Raw genomic sequence first — 26,615 nt, forward strand, 5'->3', positions numbered from 1 at the left:
AAAAACAAACCAACACAAATCAAATAATACAAACAAAATAAACCCGAAACATCTAAACCAGGGACGCGTAAACTACGGTCAGCAGACTGCCAAAACGATTTTCAGATTTTGAATCTGATTTTAGTTAACAGTTTCTTTCATTACCATAACAAACAATGTAAGTACCGAAATTAATTGTAGAAAATTAGTACGGCCAGCTGCAACTTAGCTTATAGTGGTTTTGGCTCGCGGCATGCTATTTTAAACGGGCCACTCTAAAATACGCAATCTACGCAATCTACGCAAGCTATACGCAATCTACTAACAAAAACTAACTAAGATGTTGACGGTTAGTGCTATTAGGGTCAGGGTGACGGTTTGTGATACAATTAACTTTATAATTTAATTTCGGATGCCTTTCAGGTCTAATTTTCTCTACAAGTGTTCACATGCGGTACCATACAGTGTTTAGTACCACTCTCAACACATATGAGAATATTAAGCCCAAACTGGACATCTAAAACTAAATTATAGTGTTAATTTTATTATAAACCCTCACCCAGACCCTAAAAGCCCTAACCGTCAACATTTTTTAAAGGTTGCATACGTTTTATAAGCAGATTGCGTACAGATTGCGTAGATTGCGTAGATTGCGTAGATTGCGTAGATTGCGTATTTTAGAGGAGCCCATTTTAAACCTCTATCAGCTGATGATAAACACGTCTTCAAACGCAAGTCACGAGTTTCAATCGCCTGCGCAAATGTGCACCGCATGACTGCTCTTCATTCAACCATGACACAGTTTTTAAAAACACTTCAAAATTTGGCATTTAAATTAGATTACCAGTAGGCAAATTGCACTTAGTTTACAGCTGAAATTACAGCTATGTGATCAGTTCGTAATTGTTTTGGTTTCTAATAGCAATGTGCCAATCAGCTGTATACATTCACTCAAACGATAATAGTTTGTTTTCTCTAATCTTTCAACAATCGATTTATGTTCCTCAAAGCATTTTCGTTTTGTCGCAAGACTTTTGTTATTGTCAATGGGACCGAGCCACTCATTTAAAAGCAATTTTTCAGTTGGATTTTGCCAGCTTTTCACAAGGGATTTTAATGCTAAAATACAAATGTTAACGACTTCCTCGTAGTTTCCCTGTTCACGAAGACACTTCCCTTGGCCAAACTGTGATAAAAAGCAAATGCTTGAGGCCATTGTGCTGCATGCAGAATCCATACTTATTTTACTGCATTGGACAAATGTATCCAAAGCGTCTTGTACACAATTCATCTTAAAATAACAGAATCCGATTTGCAAGAAACAGTCAGCAACTGGCAAAGAAGTACCACTGCTTTCGGCCAAATGACGCCTCATACCAAGTTCCAAATTGTAGTACGTAAGCGCTTCCTTGTAGTTTGTTGACATATCCAGGCAATATGCGATGTTTCTATAACAATCTGCGAGTTTAGATGTCGTTACCAACGACCAAAAAGGTAAATTACCATTAGAAGATTTTTTTTCCTCCAATGTAAGTTGTTCCATAAACAGTTCTGATGCTGAGATGTACTTTTCTTGAGAAAGGAGGCAATGTGCTTTTTTCTGCAGTGTTATACTCTTGTTGCAAGAATTTTCTGTCAAATCATTTAATATCTTGAGTTCGCTCTCAAACATTCCAAATCCTTTTGTTTTCTTGTCAATTTTGACCAGAAATAAACCATACAAATGATAACACTCGGCCAAATCCAGATCTGTTTCAGCATTATTCACCGCCAAATCACATTGAATCTCTTGTTCGAAAATCTCAACCACCTTTTCATCTTGCTTTAAATGAACATAACATTGTCTCAGCAACTTGAGATAGGGAAGTTTTTCAGCATCAGGTAGTTCTTTTACATTTAATGTCATCTCCAAATCTTGAACAGCGTCATTGCGACATTCAATGGAGTCATCGTTTCGTCCTAGTTTCACCAAACAATCAGCAACCGCTATTTTACAGGCTACAATCTGGTCCACTGAGGTAAGTTCGTTTGAAATGTCTTCTAACTCTTCAAGAATGTTCTCATGTATATCAAGTTCTTCCTCTTTATACACAAATGCTTCTTTTAGGCGGTCAAGTTGTATCAGACACAAATAGATCAAGTCCAAAGTCTCTGCAACATCGCAATCCATTGTTTCATCTTCCGTAAGCCGCCTTTGTTCATTTAGCAAATCGCAAAACGTTCTCAATGCAATTTCAATTAGTCCAAGATTGAACAAGCTCTTTCCTTTCATATCTAGACAATGCACTACAGTATCTTCGATGCCTGCTTGAACATAAATGCTTCGCGCTGATTCAAAGTAATGCATGGTTGATGTAAATTGGTCCAAGCGAAACAAACATTCTCCCATACGAAATAAACAGTCGGCCTTCAAAATGTCAACAAGATTATCATCCTCAAACAGAGATAATGCGATTTCCAGTTGGGCAAGACCTTCCTTGTAGCGGCCAAGATTTAACAATGATTCGCCAGATATGCAAAGCAATAGTTGGCGCAGATCGTCAGTTTCACTTAATAGTGATTTGCATTTTTCATTTGCATCTTCGTAACGTTTCAACCGATAAAGGCTGTGAACCATTAAAACTTCAAACCACTGTCGCTGTTTTGAAGGGGGGTGAGTCATCAAGTGCTTGTGACACTCTTCGATTGTCTTTTCGTATAATCCAAAAGTCATGCATACAGTTGGCTTGATGTTGCCAACTCTATTTGGATTTATTGAAGATTTTCTCCTAGCTTCATCTTGATCTGGTGCCATCGACTTTAGTACAGTATCATCGAAAAAATACTGCAAATTTTCAGCAGTATGGAATAGGGAAACTAAACTGCCAATGCCTACAGCTTCTACCACACCCAAGTTTTTGATATCATTTTCACTTGAGTTCCAAAACAACTGGTCAGCCTGGGCACGATTTTCCATGTAAACTTTTAATCTGATTTCACATGCAACGGCTACGGCGTATTTTAGGCTGCTGCCGAATTCTTTGTCGATAATTGAGTTTTCTTCCAGCTCCTGTATGATGTCAAGTGATGAGGTGGAATTCAATTGATGATACCGGCCCAAAGACGCAATAAAGATGGTAACAATCCGAAAAATTGTTCTCTTCATGTCAAACCGCTGTCTAAAGTTAATAGAAGATAAGCGCGTCATTAATTCAAAGTTATCTAAATCTTCTTCATGCTGCTTACGAAATAAGGACAAGTCCTGTGTTCGACTTTGAAAGTGCTTAACCCCTTTGCGAAATTCATGATATACTGTATCATTTCCTTGGACAAAACAAGTTTTCAGAAGTATGTCAGCAAGATGATATCCGTTTTTTAAATCTTCTTCTGTTTCAAGATACTTAAGCATTCCGCTAATCGGTTTAATCAATTCAGTTTCCCATGGTTTTTGCTTAGTTTTGGGCCGACCTAACGGGTTTTTCGAAGCGTGTGGTGCAAAACCATCTGGTGAGATACCACATGTAGTGTACTGGTCATAAAACCAATCATCGTCTTTCTTGTATGGGTCGTTGAGTCCTTCAATATTCAAAAAGCGAACGATGGTCTCCCCAAAGTTGACCAGTATTAGTTGGAAAATTACAGCCACCCATCGAAAGTATTCCAAAATTTCCTCGTAATCCGGACGATGCTGTACGCCCTCTTCCAGTAAAATAACGTTTTCAAAATCTGAGTATGGAGTTATTTCGTTTCGAGCAAGAGACCCCATTCCCACCAAGGCATACATACACGGTGGTGGACCTTTTATGTCAATACAACAAGTCATTATCTCTTTCATTACATTTAAATACTCTTCAGTTACAAATGTTTGGATTTTTCTTATTTGTTCAACCCTCATGGCTTCCATGTTTTTCCTTTCGTCCTTTGACACATTATCGCCTATTTCAGTCAAATTTTCCAATTCTTTTTCGACGTCGCTACGCATTCTTTCAACCATGTCATAAAAGACGTCCGTTTTCGTTACAAGGTCAGCATTTCGAGCTCTAGCCAGCATTAAAACATGCGTACAGAGTTCTCGAAGGTTCTTTGCTATTTCTTCCAAGTTGTCTGCCTCTCTTGCTGCAGCAGCATTAAATAAAGCACAACTTTGTATCAAACTTAACTTATTTGGGCTTTTTAACCGATACACCACCGCTAGTTGGCGCAAAATCTCCGCGGACTGTTCTTTGTCTTTTTCCCGACCATTTGCGTAACAAAGTGTTCTGAGTTGCTTGCACAACAAAACCTCGCAAGCTCGCAGCACGTACTGTTCCGTGTCCAACACAATATGTTTCACTTCACCAAACACAGCCCATGTTAAATCCAGTCTAGACAGCACAGCAGACATTTTACCGCGCTACCACCATAAGTTGCCTTCAAAAACAAAACAGGTTTTTGTTTTTGCCAAGAGTAAGCTAAACCAGGGTTCCTATCCTTTTTTGACATTTTTTATTCTATTAACAAGTCGCTAAATTAGACGACGCTAAATTAACCTCACCATTTAACATTGGACTCCAAAAGCCCAGCTTCTATAACTTGAGTATCTTTTGACAAACAACACGCTAAAATAACATTGGAATACCTCCACGTAAATACCAAAATTTCTCATTTGGGAGAAAATCCTCCCAGACTGGAAAACACCACAGTACTAGAGTTTACTCTAGAGTAGACTAAAAGGAAAGCGAAACTAGTTTATTTCAGCTAACAATCTGTCTAAAGTCGAATGAGATTTTCGAACGAGATTAAACTAACTGAAAATAAAACGATTTTAAGATCGTTAAATTGTTACAAAATAGTGCAATTCCGCCATCGATGAACGCCTATATGGGTCATGCCAATGTATGTTACAATCGTTAACCTTACAAACTGACTTAAAAGTACTTAAACATAATGACATGAAAATCGTTTTTCATCACATTTTTATTCCTGATGGTAATATCGTTCGAATGCGTACAAAAAGCTTTTTATCAGTCAGCAAACAATTTCAAAGTACTTTATTAACACTAAAACTTGCAACCTGTTTACACAGCCCGCGTCAATTATGAGCTTCCAGCTTGGCAATCAACCTAAACGCAGATACGAAAAATACACTAACATTTTAACTAGCAAGTCTCGTCATGATATATGAACGCTTAATTGAGCTGTAAACCTACCTTGGTTTGAGCAGATACTGCTTATTTAATAGGAAGGTACCTCTCGAACACTAAATAAACAGCTTTGTCTGAAATTGAGACTGAGGCAATAGAAACTCAATGAAGCGTGTCCGGCTAGGTCAGGGGTCGCCAACCCGCGGCTGCGGAGCCGCATGCGGCTCTTTGATCCCTCTGATGCGGCTCAGTTTTTGAATTTACCAAATGTTGTACATTTGAAAAAAAATTAGGTGACGATTATGCTGAACACAAAAGTCGAACACGAAAATTGAAGTGCAGTAGCATGACTGTACTCGCTTGTTGTAGTTGCCTGCAACCCCATCTCTATACCAGTGGTTCCCAACCTTTTTTTGACGCGACCCAAATACTTCCTAAAATTTATTTTTGTGGTTTCTCGCGACCCATGAACATGCATTCTTACTATTTTGGTTGTATGTTTGTCTGCAAATGAGGAAAGCTTTTCGACAATTTCTGCACCTGTTTGGATAATCAAAAAATCAATCTACTTTTATTTGTTTTTTCGACCAAACATTTCCGTTTAGTCCGAACTCCGAACTTTAGAGAGCTGGTTTTAAATCATTATCAGCCAAACAACGCTCAACAGTGAGCTAACACATACCGTATGACGTCACAAACAGAATTAACTTGTATCCTCCAAGTTGGCACAAAATTATTATTGGGTTATGTTTTTTACAACAGTTTAAAACCTTTGAAAATAAAAAATAACGCTACAAAACGAATCAATAAGTAGATAGTCTTATTGTCACAAAGACAGGCGACCCAACTTTGGGTCGCGACCCATAGGTTGTTAACCACTGCTCTATACCAGTGGTGTGCAACCTACGGCCCGCGGGCCAAATGCGGCCCTTGAAAAAAGGTTCTGCGGCCCGCTGTGACGCTTGGATTTCAAATGTACTGGCAAACGAGTCAAACTATTATATATTTTTAGCAGAATAATGTACCTGATGCTATTTTACTGCGACCTGGCAACATGTAGCTATGCAGATTTTGATTGCAGTTTAGCATATTTTGTAGCAGCAAAGTAAAATCACCTTGTGTCATACCTAGGTGCGGCCCGGCATTAATTTTGGCAATTGGATTTGGCCCCACAGTAACAAAGGTTGCACACCCCTGCTCTATACCATCAAACGTGAAGTCTGAAAGAGGCAAACTGGCGGAGCGCTCAGCGCAGGTTAATACGCAATATGAGACAATACTGTTTTTGTTTGCAGTGTGTGTGCGCGCTTAACAATAGCTGTTTGTTAATTGTTACGTTAGAAACGCGTTAACAATAGAATACAAATCTGCAAAAACAGAATATGCAACGCTACGTAAAGTTGTTTTTCTGCTGACGAGACTAGTATACCGGTGTGTCTAATATGCAATGAAACACTAGCTAAACAACAACAAAAAGTCGAATGTCATAAGACTAAAAACGTTTTGCATTTTATTTTAAATTTTAAAACGACTTTGTGGCTCCCAGTGTTTTTTTACTACGTGAAACTGGTCCGAGTGGCTCTTTGAGTAGTAAAGGTTGGCGACCCCTGGGTATGGTGAAGGTCTTAATGTTCTGTTTGGTACGGTACAGAGCTACTAACGTAAGAACTTACGGAAGAAAATATTTGCTAAATACCAATAGATAGCGTAAGGAGCGCAGTTATTTAACTTAAGTTAAATTAATTAATTAACAGTGAGACTGGGATAAGGTTAGGGACTAAATTTAAGATAAACAATTGGGTTTTGGGGTTTAGGTTAGTAGCTCCGCAGCTTGGTACAAATTTAACTAAATATGAAAACGACTATTTAGTTTTGCACACTGGTCGCACTAACAGCCTATCCAGTTTTCATTTTCCTAGCTTATGTAATTTTGTAGTTTAAGTAATACAGCGGGCAAGAACATACACATGCTTAAGCTTTGCTTTGTATTTTATAGGCACGGGACAGTTGGTTGTCAAGAAAACGGAAAATAACAAGCAAACACACAAAATATATGGTGAAGGAAAGTGATGCTTACGTAAATTGTAGAAACATGCTGAACTTGAAACATAATTAGGCAAAATCTACATACATTTATGTCGATCGGTAATAATATGATTAACACATAACAGCGATGCTGAACATGAACAAAAATGAAGCAAATATACATTAATCTTTAAATCAGATATAGTAAGTCAAAAGATGCAAAAAAGTGACATCTTTATTCATATAAAAGTTATGTACAAAGAAGAAACAAAGGTTACACAAAAAGTCACAAATACACGAAAATTGCCATTTGGGGACATCAGTAATGTAAAATGATAGTTGATATTTAAAGTTAAGAGATAATTATAGCACAAGGCTTTTAAGAAATATGATATGAAAGACAGTATTACATTCGCCCTGTTACCCGGCCGGCTGTAATCAAAGTGTTAGAATTGACGTGCTCAATGGCAAACATAAAGGGCGAATCTACAAAAAACTTGTCTTCATTATTTCTCGACGTTAGAGGCACTGTTGAGTGGTTTGTGTTTACGGTATTTTCCATCGATATTCCTTTTTCACTGACACTGAACTGTGTGATTGCTAGCACTGTGCATAAAGTGATAAAGATATAAATTAACTCTTAAAATTAAACTTAGTTACACTAATTAAGCAATTATACACATAAAACTTCAAAAACGGACAAGTAAAAAAAAACAATTACGGTGCTAAGATGAAATTACGAGAAACAAACGATTTTTTTGATAATGTCAACTTGTTAGATTTCTCGTCATGAGACTTGCATGTAAAATTTACACATAGGAATCAACTCAATAGATTTTCATTTTCAGGTCAAGAAATATGCGTCTTAAATTTAAACTTACATTTCGTAGCTTGGTATACCACTGGAACAACGGTATTATGTCCTCCATAAATGTCAGTAAATTCCCTCTCAAACCTGGTTTCTGTGCCTTTTTTAACCATGTGTCCAATCAAATCATAATATGTCGTCATCTGAAACAATTTGTTGTATTTTAAGAAACAAAAATCAATTATAAATAAAATCGTTATATGTCAACTCATGAAACCTATAATTAATATCGCCTGGTGCTTAGCCTAAAAACAACTGATGACCTACACATTTAAATTAGACATGTTTGTGCATTACTAATTTTTCTTGTAAAATTTCAAGTATAAACGTAGCTGAAAGAGTATTTGGAATGTCTGAGCGAAAAACTCCAATGCTGCATAAATCGCCCGTAATAAGTTAGAGCTAAAAGCAGGGCCGGTTTTTTCGAGTCGGGTTCTGGTTTATGGTTAAATAAAACTGGCTTGATTTAAAGACTGACTTTACATTTGGCCAAAATTGTGTCGCAATTTATTTGATAAACGGCTATGTTGTTTTCATGTTTAGGGAAGAAAAGTACGTTTTTGCAAAATATTCTAAGAACTCTCAAAATACAACTACTCTCGAGTCTTATTCGGGGTTGATAAAAAAAAAACTTGGGCTTCACTTTCAGGTTTGGGTCCCGATCACAGACCGGCTTATAACTTTGGCGGTTAAATTTTTGAAAAAAATTAAGCGATATGTTATTACAAAATTTTATTTACGTAACAAGAAAAGGTTGGACCATTACCATACAATGTATATTAGTTCAACTTCAAAAATTTTTTTGTGAAAATGTATTTTTCATACGTATGGGCCACATATCATTGAAACAAAAGGCCGTAGTTTAATGCGTTCCGATTTCAGACAATGAAAAGCAGGATAACCTACATTAAATTTTGGTATGATTATGGTGGCCGGTTTACGATTAGCTTTGGATCGTCCTTGAAGTTTCCACCTTTTCGCTCCTTCAAAAGAAAATTTTTCCTGAATTTTTTGCAGAGTCAGGTTTTGTGTGGTTTGATAAATCATCATCCGAAATTCTTGACCTGACGATGCCCTGCAAACATTGGCAAGTTTTTCGAAATTAAAGATTTTTATGAAACGTGACATTTGCGTGATATATGGTGGTGTGCCCGGCGGCAGATAGTAATTCGTCCGTGAACTTTTCAAGGAAGGAAAAAACTGATATAATCAATTTCTTATGTAATGCTAAAAAATATGACAGGTGAAGAGGTTTTCGCGTCAAACAATTTCCTATAAAAACCACTCATGCTATTTTTATTATTAACAGACAAACTTACAGCAACGGGATTTCGTAAATATTGGGCATCCCCCTTCTTCGACACTTGTAGACTCCGTTTACTTCGCATTGAAGATATCGATGAACACCAGTCGATGTTATCGCTTCCAGCTGAGGTCATAAGGTTTACGTTTTAAATGCGTAAAAATTGATAAAACTATTTTAATAAACAATGCAAAACCTCATTACACGTTTTTTAAAAATGACCAAAAGCAATATACATCATTATCAACCACTTTTTGTGATAAATTTATTAAAGAAAATATACTTACATAACTTATATAATGTACTAACCATCCTTATCAACTTGATAAAAGTATTCAGATAACAAATATTAATTTTGACAACTTTTTTGTAATAAAATTGATTACACTTTTTACCATTTCGAAGTTCAAATTTCCCAAAGAAGCACTCATTCGAAATTTAATTCTTGTATCGCTTGTGATGGTCGGAAACTTCCACAAAGCTCTGAAGTTTGCCACATTTATTGCCACTAAACTTTCGTTGCTGCCATCCGTGTGGTCGCGTAAAAGTTCTTTGACCCCAACAACGGGCCTTGCTCTTAAAATGAGATCCAGGGGTGAACGAAAGTTAATCTGTAATGCATGGAAATAATATATGAAGGACTTAAAAGATATTTATTGTTAAAATCATCGAAAGAACTCCAAATGTACGTCGATTTTACACCCAAGTAAAATATTCCCCATTTAGACATTTATACACTTCGGAAAATAGTGTTATGACATTTAAATTCGTTTATTAAATATAGGGTTACTGTATGTGCGTGAGCAAAATTCCCGATGGTTTTAAAAAATATTTTTGGCTAAACCAAAGCTGCTTTACACTGCATAATATAGCATGTTGTCACACGTATCAACCCAAACAGTGCCATTGTTAATAAAATATCACTACTTTCAAACAGATAAAAAAGCGCAGTTTTCTTTCCAAATAATTTACAAAACAAAATTTTCATGATCCGGTCTTTTTAACAGTAATGTTAGCTTTCAAGATGCGTTGTTTCGCATATGAATGTACGCGGTAAGGTGCTATGTAAATCAAAATCAGCACAGACAACAGTTTAATATAGGCTAAACCTTTAAGTTCCCAATAAAAATAATTGTGAAAACTATTGTAGGTTAGGCTACTAAACGCTAAAATTGCGGACATTAAAAGAGTGCATATGAAAATTAATTCCGGACACAAATTTTACGTCCAATTCCTAATAAATTCTTTGTAATCTGTGCCTTTGCGTTCAGGCGAATACACGGTTCATACCACGTTATTCATCAGAATACATATCAGTGCGCGAGGAAGTGGCCATAGCCACATTCTAAAAATGGCGCCGAGACGAGCTTTGATACTTGCAACTTACAAATGCCGCTCTATGAACATAACTTACGGTAAACCAAATCTTACATGATTTTAAGGTAAATCTAACTCTTACGAAAACTGATCCACTTATAATTTTCGTTTACTAGTTTACACAAAAAATTAAAAGATTGTTGAAAATAAGTTTCTCCTTACATCACTATGACTGGGTTCAGTTGACACAAAGTCCCAATTAAACATTTCATCGTCTTCAGTGAAATAACCGTAGGGAGTTGGAAGACGAAGATAGACTTCAGTTAATGAAATGCGACTGATGTTCGAATACCTTTGGAATGAAGGACAGGCGCCAACCAACACACTTTGCTTTACCAGATGGGTTACATGATCGAATTGATGTGGTTGAATGTTGTGAAGCAAACTATGAGTCAGAAGCTGTTGCCTGAAAACAAGATAAATGTGAAACTAAATTTGTGATTGTAAATTTTTACTACACACATAACCAGTGTTGCCATCGAAACGAAACAAACGTTTTTGAACATATATTTGCATTTATGCACTCTATGACATATCAAATGCCATATTTTTTTGGCCAGAAACAATCTGGTCCAGCAACTCCTTGTTTGTAGAAAATACTTCGTGCATCTCATGACAGCTCAGGCCTATAGGTTTACTTTTACTTGTAGCTGAGATTTGTAATTGTTGAACATAACACAAAATAAGGACAAGTCTTATAAATAAAGGCGGTATGGCAACCCTGTCTACAACACAGCAGATAAATAAATATTTTTTTATTGCAACAAACCAAGTTAGAGTATCAATTTAAATTACTCAACGATTTGAAGAAAGAAGTGTTTTCTAATCACTGTTATGTTAATCATCTTCTTGACTTTTGTTGTATATTGTGGTTAGTTCAACAAAATAACATTTTCTAAACAAATATAATTGCTCTTCCAGCAATTTTTGTTGTAAATAATCGACGTTTCGACGTCCCATAATAGATGCCTTCATTGCGATAATGACCTGTGTTGAAAGACGACTTTCTTGTAAAGATTTTTCTCATTTGAAATAAAAACTGCTGGAAGAGGTAAACTTTTTAACACATTATGCTTGGCAGCAATCGCTTGGTTAAAATAAAATATTGTTTTGGGATTTACTTTGGGATAATTCGTTTTTTGTGACTTGCAGATTTTGCATAACGTGCAAATGTAAAAGCCCAAAATTTGTGCATTGCAATAAACAATAGTTGCTTATGAAACATTATTATGAATATCATGACGCCATTTTGCTAACGACTAAAATCACGTTTTTTCTTCGAATCCTCCAGATCATAACCTGATTATAATCCTAGCCAGATTTTCAGGATATGGAGGTATTCTTGGTGTTTACAAAACAGCATGTAAACCAAAAACAGCTTCGGCAATGAAGAAATGCAGAGTTAACCACAAGCTGTCAATCTTCCACGGCAATTTCTTACAGAACAACTCATTTTAAAAGAATTTTAAATGCGATTTGTGCATTGTGCAGATAAAGGTAGGACGGAACCCCATTCTTTTCAGTGTACATGATAAAAATAAAAGCAATGCTAAATATGATGAAATGTTTGATCTCCGGCAGGTTGAAATAACTTTTTAGTTAAACAAACTATCAAACGATGCGTAGTCAAAGCTTAAAAAACCTGCCTAAAAGTCAAAATAATGGTAAAAATCGATGAAGCCAAAAGATGTAAACAAACTTTTGAACCTAGCCTGCGGTTCTTTAGCCTTTGCCCTACATTCAATCGGAGAAAATTTCAATTAAAAATGCCTTGCGCACATATCAGCTGTTATTACGGCCATTATGAAAGCTCAACAACTAACATTTACCTCAGGTTGTCTGGTGCGTCAAGGTACAACATTTTTAATATGTCTGTGATACCGTAAGCGGATACAGCAATGTTGTGAAGTTCGTTGTTTTGACCGTTTTGCCGTCGCCACGTCAACAGTTGTGACGTATAGGACCTCAAGTTTGCTTGATATTGTCTCCATGAAGATAAAAGACCCCGACTTAGAAACAACTGGAAGAACAATTAGGAATCAATTTCGCCTTGATTTGCATTAGGCGTCAAATACAACCTGAATTATTGTTTACAAATGTGGCTAATGTTATGTACTCAATTTTTATCCCTCAAAAGCGCAGCAAATTGGCATTTGAAGCTTCCTGGTTAAAACACTTTACCTGACTCTATCAGTTTGAATATAGATATATTTTTGAACTTGTACCAATTAGGCTATAAAAAGGCAGGTAGTGTGAGGATTTGATAAGAGTATCACGCAACATTATTTAGCTAAAAAGGGACGTGAAATGTAACACACAAACAAATAAGAAAAGTGTCCACTGCTTCAAGATTTTACGAACATTAGGAAATCAGAAGGAATCGAAGTTCACAAACCTGTTTGCTTGTGCAGGGTAACGTACTTTCAACCACACCTGCTGTCACGCAGGTCATAAAAACCATACCTAGACATAGTCGAAACATCTTTGAAATGTTTGTGGGCCCGTATTCTGCGAATTGCCTCAGGTGGACGTAATTGAACTATGCAATGGGTTAACTTTTAGCCACAGAAGCTGAAAATGCAACAATATATGCGTTCATTAAATTCATGCACGATCCACATTATCACCGTTTGTAAATGTTTTTTTATGCAACCAGTTTGGACTAAAGTAAATCGGAAAACGGGTTAACATTTGGCCATGTGGAAAACGTAGCAAGCTTTGCATTTTGCAAACCATCGGCACTTGATGAAATTCATTCGGTCCGCAACATACTTAATGTTAATTTTTGGTTTATACACAGGGCTGCTCAGGCTTTTTTCATCTTTGAAAATATTTTTGTTCTTTTACCTAAGAGTATCGTAATTTTGCTTTTATGTAACCTCTTTTCAGTAACACTTTAAAAAAGCATTTATAACTATGTGTGGCCAAAAAATTCGTCAGACTGGCGCTTTTGTTGGCATGCATCTCAAATCGAGTAGCCTACTTAGTTTGGCATAAAATTAAAACACAATTTGAAAGTCTTTTGTTTGCGTTACATTGAAAAAAAATTCCGTTAAATAGTTTGTTCAATATCAGATGCAAAAACCAAACAACTGCGTAAAAATAGGCACATGTTTAGTTTTTAATTTTTTTGTAAAGTAGGATAAGTTGTAATTTCGCGTAATTTAATTTTGCAAACACGCTTAATTTAAGAGTAGGTATCCAACAACCAACTAAAATTGAGAAAAAGATCGTTTGCATATTGGTATGTTAGAAAACTTAGATTTGCTCTTGTGCAAAAAAATCAGGATTAACCACCTGAATTATTGCACAAGAATGATGGTAAAACAAAGTCTTTAATAAGCCAACGAAACCGTTGTGAGCACGGTCAAAAACATTTCAAAACATATTCCCGTTTGCAAATACCAAAAATAGGTTAAGTCTATTTTAAAGTATAAAGCCTTTTCAAACTTAAAACTACAAAAGACTTCAAGATAGTTTTTTGCGTAAATTAGATATAACAAATTGCTAAATAATACAAGATTTCTAATACAAAAACACCAACAATAAAAGTTTAGAAAATTGTTTTGCAAAGATAGTGAACTTTCTGTTTCAAACACGTTTGAATATCTGACTGCTGGTGTCCTGATAAAACTCTGGTGTAAGATTTCAATTTCACCCCTTTTTATATCACCAAATTCAGGGTGCGTACTGAGTTGAACATATTTCCATGCAAATTTCAACCACATTTCCCCGTTAATTGGTCGCTTTCTCCTATGTCTGCCGAAACTAGACATCGAAACGTCGTAGCAACGAGCCACAATTAAGGGCAATTTTTTTCGCCAGAGAAATCCCACCGTTTGTCGCGCATACTCAATATTTATATTCGACGAAATGCGAAACAATTGTATCTTCTGGTACAGGCGTAATTTCTCTTTTGCCTAAGGCTAATTCAGTTACGTGATGTCGGCCATTTTTTATGACATTGTACATAGGGGCATTTAGGTGTTAGGAAATTTACATGGTAATTACATCCTTAATTTAGGTTTCCCAAGGTCAATTTTGGCTACATGCCAGTCTAGACCAAGAGTTCTATTCATTTAAACATCAACACTTGATTTGGCATTGAAAAAATGTTAAGCTTTTGCGCAACACAGGATATTTAGGTCGTTGAATATTTTTGTATATTTTCTGGCATTGTGCCCAACATACTCATATTGTGTTGTCGTTAATGTCTCAACACACAAATGATATAGAAACTACATGTTTTTTGTCATTATACGACGTTGTGCTTACGATGTTGTTGCATGTATGTGTGTGAATTGTAGTTCTTGAAAACCAACATACATACACGTACTGTACATAAAAACAGCACAAGATTCAAGACGAAATAAATGTTATATCATCAAACGTTTATAGTGAAACTGGTCAGTGAAAAAACTGTGATATCAGTTTTAAGTGAATTTAAAAAATTCAATATCATGGTTGTTAAATCTTACCTCAAGTGTTTAGCTGTTATACGTACTGGATATCCCAACACACGCCAAACTATTTATGCTTTGGATTTACCCCCCTATATCTATACTTATCCCGGGGTTTAAGCACTAGTGGAGCGTAACAGAACAGAAGTTAAAGTTATACAGTAGACGATAATCCAAACGTCTTTTCGGTTCCTATGCGAAACTTACCTTCGAACCTATGGATTGTTGAAGCATAGAGCACAGATAGTCTCATCATTTTTTGCACTGACATGTTTTTGTCTGACAGGCATTTTCTGCAGTGACATGCATGATTTGTAGTAAATAAGCAATACCGTTTGTGTTCTGAGGACTGAATGGACGTTGATCGTCTTAATTTCCGTTAATTTGGTGCAGATAATGATGTTGTTTGTCATAGTATCATAGTTACTGACTAACGTAGGTGGAAAAGAACATTTAGAGAAATGCTTTGGAGTATGAGGTTGGAGCATCAGATTTAGAATAAAAATATATATTGCTAGAATCAGTACAAATCACATGCATTTTGAAAACAGTAAGGTGATTTATGTTTATGAACACATTAAGTCATTCGCTCTTAAGATATATTTCGATGTAACCGCATCATCAGCATCTGTATAAGCAGGAACTAAAGACGTGATGAGAGAAAATCGTATGTATAAAATATCTAACCTGTACAAAAATGTAAGGCATAAAATCGAAAAAAAGCAATAAAACTGCAACAACACGAGCATATGACGCCGTGAAACCTTGCTTTGACTGCATTTCGTTGGCACGGTACAGTAAAAAGCCCAAATGGGATGTTTTCGAAAAAACTGGGGTAATTAATGCACTAGCAAGTATAGAAACAACAACTATATACTACAGCTTGTGCAGTTGGTTGATTAAAGCAGAGAAGTTGTGACAGAGAGTCGTCTATTTTGAAGTCACGATTTCGGTCCACCTTTGGTCGGTTGCAAGTTTATATATCAAACTTTGGGGTAACATTTGTTTTGTTGATTTTTGTTCTTTATCCGGTGTTTTAAATACATGCTTGTCACAGACTAATACATTGTAAACTTGCCAGACTAGATATCTGTTACCTTCAGATTCAGCCCAAATAACTTAATGTTACGTGTCCGGGTTATAAAATTCTTATGGACCGGGATCAGACCGCGGTCAGCTATTCCAAAACAACATCATCTTTTGTTAACCTCTAAGCCTTTGTATATTTTGGACATAGTTGTAGAAATGGCCTACGATTTGCAGGATTAGCCATAGCTGAATCCAAAGGTTAAATGTATGCGACGTTAAAAGGAAAATATATCCAAAAATATAATTGACATCCTTTGCATTATTTTGACACCACTTTTTAAAGGTACATCAGTGCTTGAATGTGGTTTGTGTGAACGTGTAAATAAAATAGTTGCAGAAAGCAAGGTAATAAACGTAAGGGAGCTTTCACTATCTCCTTTGTTTACTGATTATAGGCATTTGAACGTAAACAAAAAAATCTGTTATGGTTTGTAATGGTAATGTTTTGAAGGTCAGTCGCATAATGTGTTACGTAAATCAGTAAATCAATTTAAAACACACATGATGGCTTTTTAAAACTACTGTTTAGGAGAAACGCCCTTAGTTTGAATCAGGGCTCTGGACTTGACATGAGGTTTTTCTCTTAAACTTGGACTTCATGTCTTAAAATGAAGCATGATCCAATTTTATATATATACTTCATTGTACATTAAAAATATATTGTCATTTTCCATTTAAACACCCAAACACTGAGCACTAAGCGTTCATTAACTATGTTTAAACTTCTGCGTAAAAGTCAACAGAAATGTTTTACAAACAAAGGCTGGTGATCCCAGCATTCTCGTCAATAAGTAACTTAACGATACGATACGATCCACACAACGCTTTAGCACGCAAGCTGTGTTGGTGTTAAAATATCTGGTCGAAACAGTACATTATTAAAATTTACATTGTAGCAGGTTTTATAGCAGCATGTGTAATGACTGCATTGTAGCGTCTCCATTGTTTTGTTGTGGTAAAAACTTAGTTGATCAGTTGTTTAGTTTCAAATCTACAAATTAGGGGGTAGTCTGTGCTATAAGAGGCGATTAACCTATGGTATAGTGTTACTTACAGATTTAAAACTCTTTTATACATTGTTTATTATGTATAGGCAAATCCTTTCAAAATTGTTACACATATGCGATGTGTTATACACGGAAACGTTTGGTTGGTGGTTTTTGGTTGACCTAAGGGCGATTGTAAGCTGATAGACTTACTAGCGGTCACCCAAACCAAACCTTAAAAAACCCTGTAGATGGTAATGGTTCGACGCACTAAATAAACGACTTTATGGCTTTGTCAATATTTCCGAGTTTCGGTCCCCTCAACTAACTGCTGTCTTTTTTGGTCAAAGGTTTAAAATTTAAAAACATGGTTTTTGATGTAACGTATAGTTTAATGCCGGCTGTTTTAATTGTTGTTGACAAATCAAGTTGTCGGAATAGCAAAATGCAACTGTCGGTACAATTGATTTAAGATAACAGTTCCTTAAACCAACAATATTGAAATGCACCTGCAGGTCACCAACTTTTATACACGAACACAAAATGTTGCTAACCAGCACCAGTAAATGTGAAAATACGATCAAATGTATCACATCATGTGTGATTTCAACGTACACTAATTTCTGCAGCTGTAGAATGGCTTGTTTCTAAAGCACACTGAATTCAAGCAAGCGGTATATTCCAATTAATTAAGTAAGTGCCGTAGCATGGCTATGAAAATAAACCTCTGGTCTTACAACTGGATTTCAAAAAAGTGGTCCTGAATTTTCCGGATTAACACTTTGACCAGACTTTATTAGCATAAGCCTTTGATTAGGCACAGTGATAAAATGTATCGTCTGATATTAGTTGTTAAAATTGCTTAGATGTTATTTATTAGCTATACAGGTGTAAGAATATCATTTCAAAAAGTAAATTTGTGCAATGAAAGCTTTTAAGATGGCACAACCCACAGCCGATCAAGTTTTTGCAACATCTGTTTGTTCCAAAGTGTACAAAACATGTAAAGAAATGGGAAAGCTTGTTGTATTTTATCACACAGTAGGTAAATCTTGTGTATTTTTTTATTCACGTTTAAGTTTAGAATTTGTTGTTTAGGAAGTGAACGGCTATCTGCCTTTACATGGACTTACAAAAGACGTCAAAAATCTAGAAAATGCAGCAAAGATTCTTGATTTGGAGGTTTCATTTCACGAAAACCTTAAGCGCGAAGAACTTGAAGAAAAATTTGACCATTGTGTGTATTTAAATGTCCAATTAGATAATTTACACAAATCTTTAAAAAAATCTTTTAAACGCTACAGATGCATCTATGGATCACAGCAATTACACGTGTTTTATGATGATTATTTCAACTCATGGCGAAGATTTAGATAAAGATGGAGTATATAAGGATGTTTTTCTTCAAATTTCTTTATTTGTGTAGTCAGATCGCGCATTTTCCTTCTTTAACCTAACGTTGCACCCTCAGCAATAGGGCTAATAACTTATTTTTGCAACACCTGCAACATAAGTGAAACCTTGGAATTTTGCAGAAGTTAGCATAACACATTTCAACACATCAAAACCACCATTTTGAATCACAGTCATTATTTACACACATTTTACATGTCTCCAAAGAACATACAAAATTATAATCATTATCCATATTCCTAAAACTTGCTTTAACACAATAACCATCATAATACCGGTTTGAGTAAGGCTGGCCAAGTTGTTTACATACCACTTACCGTATTGACGTCTTACACAGCTACTGGATTGCAAGTTCAACTTGTAAACCTTAAATTGTTTCTTATGCACAAAATTGGGATTCAAAATTATGCAATAGACGTAAAAACGTAATATCACACTTTTCTTTTAATCAAGCAGACTACATCAATTCGGAGACAACTTTGCCCGTAACTTCTGAGAGAACTCTCTCAGACAAAAGAGAAAAAAGAAATTGCGCGATTGTGATTGGTTGGCTTTCCTGCACCAACGAAACCGCGCCGTTTTTACGGAACAGCATGCGTAAAACGATTTTACTGAAAAATCTTACGCGGCCGCACACAGTAAAATTTACGAACTTTTTTAACAGTGTAGGCATTTTAGATTAAACGCTTGGCATGGCAAGGGCAGAGATTCATTACAGTACATTCAAGCAAAAACAAAACAAACATTCTTGCAATTTTATGCAGGAAGGTTAGTAACATGCAATAACGATATATTGTTTCTTACTAAAAAAATTGGAAGCTAAATTTAAAAGGGTTGGTGTATGACTATTGTCACAAATATTCTAGACCGCCCCATGACATCATCTCGCAACCCAGTTCTCAAGCGACGTTATCCCGCAACCGCTGGAGGTTTACTGTGTGGGTCAAGTCTTTTGTTGCGAATGGCCGTTTCTTTTGTTTATGTGTTTAATGCGCCAATTTATCAGTTCGCGCTGTTACGGGGTGCTAGTCTCCATTGTTTTATCTAAAGGAAATCGTCATAGCGAATTAACGCCTTTTTCCCGTTCATTGTAATGCAAGACATATAAGCACCCCAATCTAATGATATACACAGAATAAGATAGAATTGAGTGATAACTGCGAAGTAGTGCTGGATTGTTTGTTTGATGTTTTGGTTGGTCGTGAATAAATGTAAAAGAAGAGGTTTGCTGCCGATCAGAGTACACGAGCGTTAGCTGTTAAAAGAACTTCCATAGTCAGTCCCAAATCTTTTGCGTAACCGTGCAAACGGGAACGTGACATCTGGGGGCTCGTCCGGGATCTGACTTTAAAACGCGAAGTTGAACACTAACCCCTGTAAGATCGGCAATGGCGTCTGCAAGCCAGTATATGGAGGTTGGAAAGCAACTAGGGTATGTTGACGAGGAGTTACGCGAGTACGTGAGGGAGCAGGAGGCACATGAACGTGAAGAGCGAAGGGCTAATCGTGAGGTTGAACAGAAAAAACGTGAGATCGAGCAGAGAAACCTTGAAGCCGAAAGGGAAGAACGGCAACGAAGCCAAGCCATGGAGCACGAGCTGGCGATGAAGAAGCTTGAGCTTGAGCTGGAAGCTATGATCCGCCGTGCAGAAAAAGCAAACACGGTGACATCTAATGTGGCCAAGTGTCCAGAGCACCTGACGTACGCGCATAAGCTTTGTGTGAACAAGTCAGTCGACCCGGATCGTGTCCACCTGGTGGAGGATGAACAAGAGCGCATTCCAGGGCCAATTAGCAAAGCAGCGGACAGCGCCGAGGCTCATGCTCTGTTTAACCAGCATGACGAGGATGCTTCGAAGGGATGCATTGAAGAGGAAATGCAGATGTGTGACAAAGAAGAGTCGGCTTCTGCGACACAACAAGCGACGAAGCAAAACGCCACGCCTGAGACGATGACCGTTGGGCAACAAGCAGAGTTATCTCAGGAGCTGGTTAACGTACAACTGCATTCAGTGGAGGGAGGCGAGACGGTTTCTTCAAACCAGACGACGGAGAAGAGCACCGTTACACGTACTGTCGTGGCGCCGACCAGTGAGAGTAACGTGTCAAGCCCGTTTACCCGTCTCCCGTCGTTCTTGCCAACCCGCCAACAGATGAAACAACAAATGCAGTCAGGAAACGAATTTGCGCAATCATCCTTCCGAGATTCGAAGCCATGTCGCTATCAGGGGGATTTCCACACGTGGTTCCGGTGCAGACGTAAGCAGGGAAAAGGCAACGAAAGAAAACATTGGATAGGAAAAGCGATATCTTCAGCAAGGAAGAGCTTTGACTTTCGGATGGCACTGATGAGTTGTGGGAACATTTGTGTCAGATTGCGCGAGATTTTCTTGTTTGAAGAAAATCTCCTTTCAAAAACGGGGTTGTGTCACAAATATTCTAGACCGCCCCATGACATCATCTCGCAACCCAGTTCTCAAGCGACGTTATCCCGCAACCGCTGGAGGTTTACTGTGTGGGTCAAGTCTTTTGTTGCGAATGGCCGTTTCTTTTGTTTATGTGTTTAATGCGCCAATTTATCAGTTCGCGCTGTTACGGGGTGCTAGTCTCCATTGTTTTATCTAAAGGAAATCGTCATAGCGAATTAACGCCTTTTTCCCGTTCATTGTAATGCAAGACATATAAGCACCCCAATCTAATGATATACACAGAATAAGATAGAATTGAGTGATAACTGCGAAGTAGTGCTGGATTGTTTGTTTGATGTTTTGGTTGGTCGTGAATAAATGTAAAAGAAGAGGTTTGCTGCCGATCAGAGTACACGAGCGTTAGCTGTTAAAAGAACTTCCATAGTCAGTCCCAAATCTTTTGCGTAACCGTGCAAACGGGAACGTGACAACTATGTTAAGTATTAGTACGTATGGGATCAGGGTATATATAGGCGTTATTTCTTTTTTAATTAAAGGACTGACTGACTGACTGCGTAAACGCCATATGAAAAGCTCAGTTAGCTGAATGCTGCCAGTGGATTGCTTCCTGTTGATCTTCGTCAATGCATCTGTCTCAGTACCGTCACGTGTGGGATGACGTGTCCGGCAAAATGTGCTGAGTAGCACTGCAAAAAGAACATAGGCTAAAGATTTGCAAAAGTTGTAAAATTGGTGCGAAATGTTGCACAATGGTATCGAAGTATAGTTGATAAATAGATAGTAAAAATATATTAATAGATAGTACGTTTGATGTAGGCTACCTTGAAAGTGAAGACCCTGTTGAGGCGAAAGGGTTCTTTATATATTATATAATTGAAAACATTATGTTGGCCATAAAGTTGATACGCTTCTATGTCGGTAACCTGGTCATCGTTACATTTGACAAATAGAGGACGTATCGCTTAAAGGTTAGTGTTCTTTATGGCCAGAGATCTTTTTAAGCACATTTGTGTAGTGGTGCAAGCTGTTTCTATGAGGACATTGCCTTGAGTAACTGCTGATCTCTGTTTTCCTAATGCGTATGTTAATGTTAAGCTCGGCGTCAATTCCTTGTTGGCACGCAAGAGCAAAATCATGGCTTATGGATGTTTGTATTCAAGAAATAATAAGTTAGATAGTTGATGACGTAGTTCGTCATTAAAAGTGTTGACAATGTTGTTAAAAATGAGTAAATAGGAGTGACGTCAATAGTAATATTCGAATGCTTCATAATCGGTTGAAGTCCTACATTCAGACAGTGATTGGATTATAGTTATACGATTCATTGGAATCCGCAAATTGCATTGTTTAGCATGCTAAAAAACAGAGTATCGTTTGCTGAGCTCGTTGCTCGATATATTTTGATAGTAGATCTTATAGTAACGTGTGTAGCTTGTCGCTCGAAATATTTTGGGTAGATTTGTGAATGGAGCTCGTTGCTCGGAATATCGTTTGTAGAGCTATTTGCTCAAAATGTTTATTTATTTTGCAGAAAACATGGTATAGGATACAAGACGTGGTGTTGCGAGATCAGGAAGTTAACTAATTGGTTGTGTTGCAAAAAAAATAAATATCGCGCTGAGGGGCGCTCTTGGCTGCCCAGGTTGCAGGAAAACACGGTTTACACGTAAACATAGAATTCATATTATGGAGAAAAACTTGGTGCTGCAACTACAGGGTGCAGGAGATAATATATGTAATGATATATACAGGTTCAGCGGGAAAGAAGTTTAGTTGTAAGCACTGCTGAAATTTGGCGGACAATTTGTAAATTAGATGTATAGAGGGGGCATGGAGGTCCAAAACACTTCAAGGCGTTGTCTTTAAATCTTCGGTGGTAACAGGCAGTTGAATATTTGGCTTGTTAGGTGGTCTATAATTCTGTGGCTGACGTTGGTAAAAGTTGCGTTGTGGATCGTTATAACGCTGTGATTGACCACGAGAAAAACCGCGTTGTTGATTGTTTGCGTTATTCGGGTAGAATGGTTGTTTCTGACGTGACATAAACACAAGAAGTTCGTTCATTTTTGCCTGAAGTTGTGCAATTCCTAAGGATTTTTCTGTTTGTGAAGGCGCCTGTGTGACATATTTCGCATATCGATCATAAAATTTTGCCATGTCTTCTAAAGTTTTAAATTCCGTGGCTCGTATGAGTGGACGTACAGTATAGGGCAGTAAAGAGAGGGAGTTATTTTCTACTACCTCTCGCATAGCGGGGTCGGCTTCTGCCTTTCTTGGGCATATTGATAAAGTTTTTGTAGGAGTTGATTCATTAGGCGAAAACATGACGTCATTAAGTGCTGATATCCAAGAACTTTGGGTGCTATTAATTTGCTCAATCATGAGTTGTTTTAACGTCGTATAAGGAGTTGTTGAGTCAGACGATTGTGTTACTGCAGTTTGAAATTGATTGGTTTGTTGCTCGGTTAGGTTTGTAATTAATAATGAGTAAAAAGTTGTCTAGTACCTTAAAGTAGCTACTGATTCCGTTCGGGGAAGACCACACAGGTGGCAATTTTAATACCGATAGCCTCATGGTATTCAGTTGTTAATTGTTGCACTATGTTTGGGGGAAATGACGCGTTTAAATTGCCTGGTGGTATTAAATCTTGCAAAAATTTAGATGGAGTTGGTTGGACAGGATTATCGACGTGAGACGTTGTTGGTTCATTGCTAAGTTGGGGGCCCATAGAATCGTTTATTACGGCGGATGTCGCTATGGTTTGTGAAGCATTGTCTGCGCTCGGCTCTGTGACAGACGGATTAGTGATTGACATAATACGGCGTTTGCTTCTCGTGTTAAAAGCTGGTCCAGTGTCTATTTGAGATTTAGAGGAAGACGTTATCGTTTGTTTGCCTTTAGCGGGACAACCAAATGTGACTGAGCGTATTATGTTTGTCAGTTTGCTAGTCTAATAAACGCGTGGGAAGAAAAACTGTTTCCCTATTGAACAACTTATAGGCCAGCGAAACAATATATCGGGCGCACTGTTAACCAAAATATATCTCAGGCTAGGCACAGTCTTGGACATGAAATAAAAATGGCCTAGACAAGGCCTGTATGAACAAGTTTAATTTAAGCATGCACAATATAAATACCTAATTAAGTAACTTTCTTTGCATTAATGGCTGAGAAAGCAAGCATGCACCCTAAGATATGAAATAAAATGACCTGGACAAGGCCTTAACAATTCAACAACAAAATAAACAATTTAACTTTAGGCGCACATAATATTATCGTATTAATTGAGTTTCTTTACTCTAATGTTTGCAAAGACGTATGCAAACCCTTGGACGTGAAATAGAATGGCCTGGACAAGACTGGTATTTACAATTTAAATTTAGGCGCATACAATATTATCGTATTAAAAAAAATTTCTACATTGATGGTTGTAAAAACAAGCACAAAATCACACATGCAAATCGGACAACTTAACGTTTCATTTTGGTAATACTAGACAAAGTTTTGAATTAATTGGTTAATGTTAAGTACACATTAAAGGGATGCCAAGCGTAAAATCAGTGCACTTACTCTGGTAAATTCCTGGATTCGAAGACGTTAATCCTGTAGATCTCGAAACAGCAACGGTTTGGTGCAGCGGGTTCCGGTGAGAATTCTAAGACGTCTGCTTGAAGTGGAAAATCTCTGGGCAAGTTCGCTCCAAAACACATTCGAAGGCACCAGTTTGTAGCGTTTACCTCGATGAAGTCTATATATACTCCAAACGCTACAAGAAATAACAATGTTATTGCCTCGGTTATTGATGGATCCTCGTTCTGTCTGCTTTAATTTGTTGAATGCCATCTTCTTGACTCGAACTGCAGCAACATTAATTTGAGACATCCTATATTTAAATCAGCTGAAACATAATGCAAGGTTATCCCTTCACAATTTTATTCTGAGTATTTACTAAACGTTTATCGTTTTACAATTCCAAAACCTCTCTGATTTCAAGGCGGAAAAACAGCGCTTTTTATAGTCCCACAATGCAACAGTAAACTTCTTCTCTCGCACATAATTACGTTTGTTAATGTTACTTTTAACTGGGCAAAGTCCAAATTAGCCTTTTTTAGTTGCCAGAATCTTCTCGAAACCAGGCACATAAACGTCAGTGGGACCGGACATGTATAACTGCAAAATACAAGGCAAAATGTTACGAAAATAGAATATGACTTCACCCATACAAGCAAAACATTTACCTGAACACCGGGTGAAATATCCGTTTTATAAGTTATTTTACGTTTGTTCTTTATTTAGCTGCAAACGTTGCTTTAATGCAGCGTGCAAAAATACCGGTTGCGATTCGTGTGAAATGTTTACTTATGACTATTTGGGTTTATTCGTTATATTATAGCTGAAAACGCTGCTTTAATGCAGCGTTCTAAAGTGTAACGCGCAATTGTGGTGAAATATAGCATTTTATCTGCTTGGTCTGCTACAAGGGCAATGCTAACTCAGCCTGCAATGACAGTTTAATTCACATAAAAGGTGATTTGCTTAAATTTCGAATATTCACTGTTGCTGGCAACAAGGCCTAACCAGTGCCGGATTAACCATTAGGCAAAGTAGGCACGTGCCTACAGGCCAGTCAAAAATCCAGGCCACTTTTCTTTGTGACAATGATTTGGCAACACTGATAAATCTAATTTTTTTAGTTGGCAACCCTGATTTTTGGTCCACTTATAAAATGTGCCTACAGGCCAACAGACCCTTAATCCAGCACTGGGCCTAACACAAAATTTTGTTCATGTTAACGCGTAATTAGCCTATTTCCGCAAGTGAATGCGTAGGTAGTATGCAGCAACGGTTATTATAAACATCAGTAGAAAATAAAGGCACAGTGTCACGTTCCCGTTTTCACGGGTACGCAAAAGATGGGACTGACTATCGGAAGTTCTTTAACAGCTAACACTCGTGTACTCTGATCGGCAGCAAACCCTTTCCTTTTACATTTATTCACGTTCAACCATACGTACTCAAAACGACAAACAAACAATCCAGCACTACTTCGCAGTTATCTCTCAATTCTATCTTATATTCTATGTATCTTATGTTATTAGATGGGCGCTCTTATATAGCATGCGTAACAATAACGGGGAAAAAGGCGTTAACTCGCTGTGACGATTTCCTTCAGATAAAACAATGATGACTTGCACCCCGTAACAGCGCGACCTGATAAGTTGGCACATTGAACACATAAACAAAAGAAGTGGTAGTGTGAACGGCGATTCGCAACAAAAGACTTGACCCACACAGTAAACCTCAAGCGGTTGCGGGATAACGTCGCTTGAGAACTGGGTTGCGAGATGATGTCATGGGGCGGTCTAGACTCTAGAATATTTGTGACACACAGCATTGCTGAATTTCAGTGCTGTTTAAGTGGGACTAAATATTAACTTGGGCAAACATATATTTAACTTTTTTAGCTTGGTGTAAGGAATAATAATCGCACTAAAATCATAAATTATGCTTTTGAAGCGCAGAAACAAAATCTGTAAAAAGCGGCAAAAACAAAACGAGTTTGAGCACTTTAACTCGAAGCAT

At 37.2% G+C, this 26,615-nt stretch overlaps 2 protein-coding genes and 1 pseudogene across 4 annotated transcripts; all 3 read right to left on the reverse strand.

Moving 5' to 3' along the window:
- Nucleotides 1-1,274: 1,274 nt before the first annotated feature.
- Nucleotides 1,275-4,342, reverse strand: LOC145219815 (uncharacterized). Its single transcript, XM_080087123.1, has 2 exons — nucleotides 1,483-4,342; nucleotides 1,275-1,427 (listed from the first exon to the last, which is right to left on the reverse strand). Exons 1-2 carry the CDS (start codon nucleotides 4,340-4,342, stop codon nucleotides 1,351-1,353), a joined length of 2,937 nt encoding a protein of 978 aa, XP_079943249.1. The 3' UTR covers nucleotides 1,275-1,350.
- A 2,710-nt stretch (nucleotides 4,343-7,052) lies between these two features.
- On the reverse strand, nucleotides 7,053-26,436 carry LOC145220232 (serpin B4-like). Of its 3 annotated transcripts, none has more exons than XM_080087508.1 (9): nucleotides 24,603-24,669; nucleotides 13,050-13,225; nucleotides 12,484-12,674; nucleotides 10,817-11,060; nucleotides 9,673-9,888; nucleotides 9,294-9,403; nucleotides 8,881-9,049; nucleotides 7,988-8,117; nucleotides 7,053-7,712 (listed from the first exon to the last, which is right to left on the reverse strand). In XM_080087508.1, exons 2-9 carry the CDS (start codon nucleotides 13,134-13,136, stop codon nucleotides 7,513-7,515), a joined length of 1,347 nt encoding a protein of 448 aa, XP_079943634.1. In that variant the 5' UTR covers nucleotides 13,137-13,225; nucleotides 24,603-24,669; the 3' UTR covers nucleotides 7,053-7,512. The 3 variants fall into 3 exon arrangements, with proteins under 3 accessions (XP_079943634.1, XP_079943633.1, XP_079943635.1); XM_080087507.1 differs by lacking the exon at nucleotides 24,603-24,669 and adding an exon at nucleotides 15,322-18,792; XM_080087509.1 differs by lacking the exons at nucleotides 12,484-12,674; nucleotides 13,050-13,225 and having other exon boundaries at nucleotides 24,603-26,436.
- On the reverse strand, nucleotides 22,519-24,596 carry LOC145220233 (uncharacterized; annotated as a pseudogene).
- Nucleotides 26,437-26,615: the final 179 nt, after the last annotated feature.

This window comes from Phallusia mammillata, chromosome 3 (genome assembly GCF_965637545.1).
Source record: "Phallusia mammillata chromosome 3, kaPhaMamm4.hap1.1, whole genome shotgun sequence".
NCBI lineage: Eukaryota > Metazoa > Chordata > Ascidiacea > Phlebobranchia > Ascidiidae > Phallusia > Phallusia mammillata.

Excerpts from the sequence above, each read along its gene's own strand:
- LOC145219815 (XM_080087123.1), bottom strand. The coding sequence starts at position 4,342 with ATGTCTGCTGTGCTGTCTAGACTGGATTTAACATGGGCTGTGTTTGGT. Across the intron at positions 1,428-1,482 it reads GGAAAAAAAATCTTCTAATG|AAACATCGCATATTGCCTGG; the intron begins GTAATTTACCTT and ends AGATTGTTATAG.
- LOC145220232 (XM_080087508.1), bottom strand. The coding sequence starts at position 13,136 with ATGTTTCGACTATGTCTAGGTATGGTTTTTATGACCTGCGTGACAGCA. Across the intron at positions 12,675-13,049 it reads TACCCTGCACAAGCAAACAG|TTGTTTCTAAGTCGGGGTCT; the intron begins GTTTGTGAACTT and ends TTGTTCTTCCAG. Across the intron at positions 9,889-10,816 it reads CTGAACCCAGTCATAGTGAT|ATTAACTTTCGTTCACCCCT; the intron begins GTAAGGAGAAAC and ends CATGCATTACAG.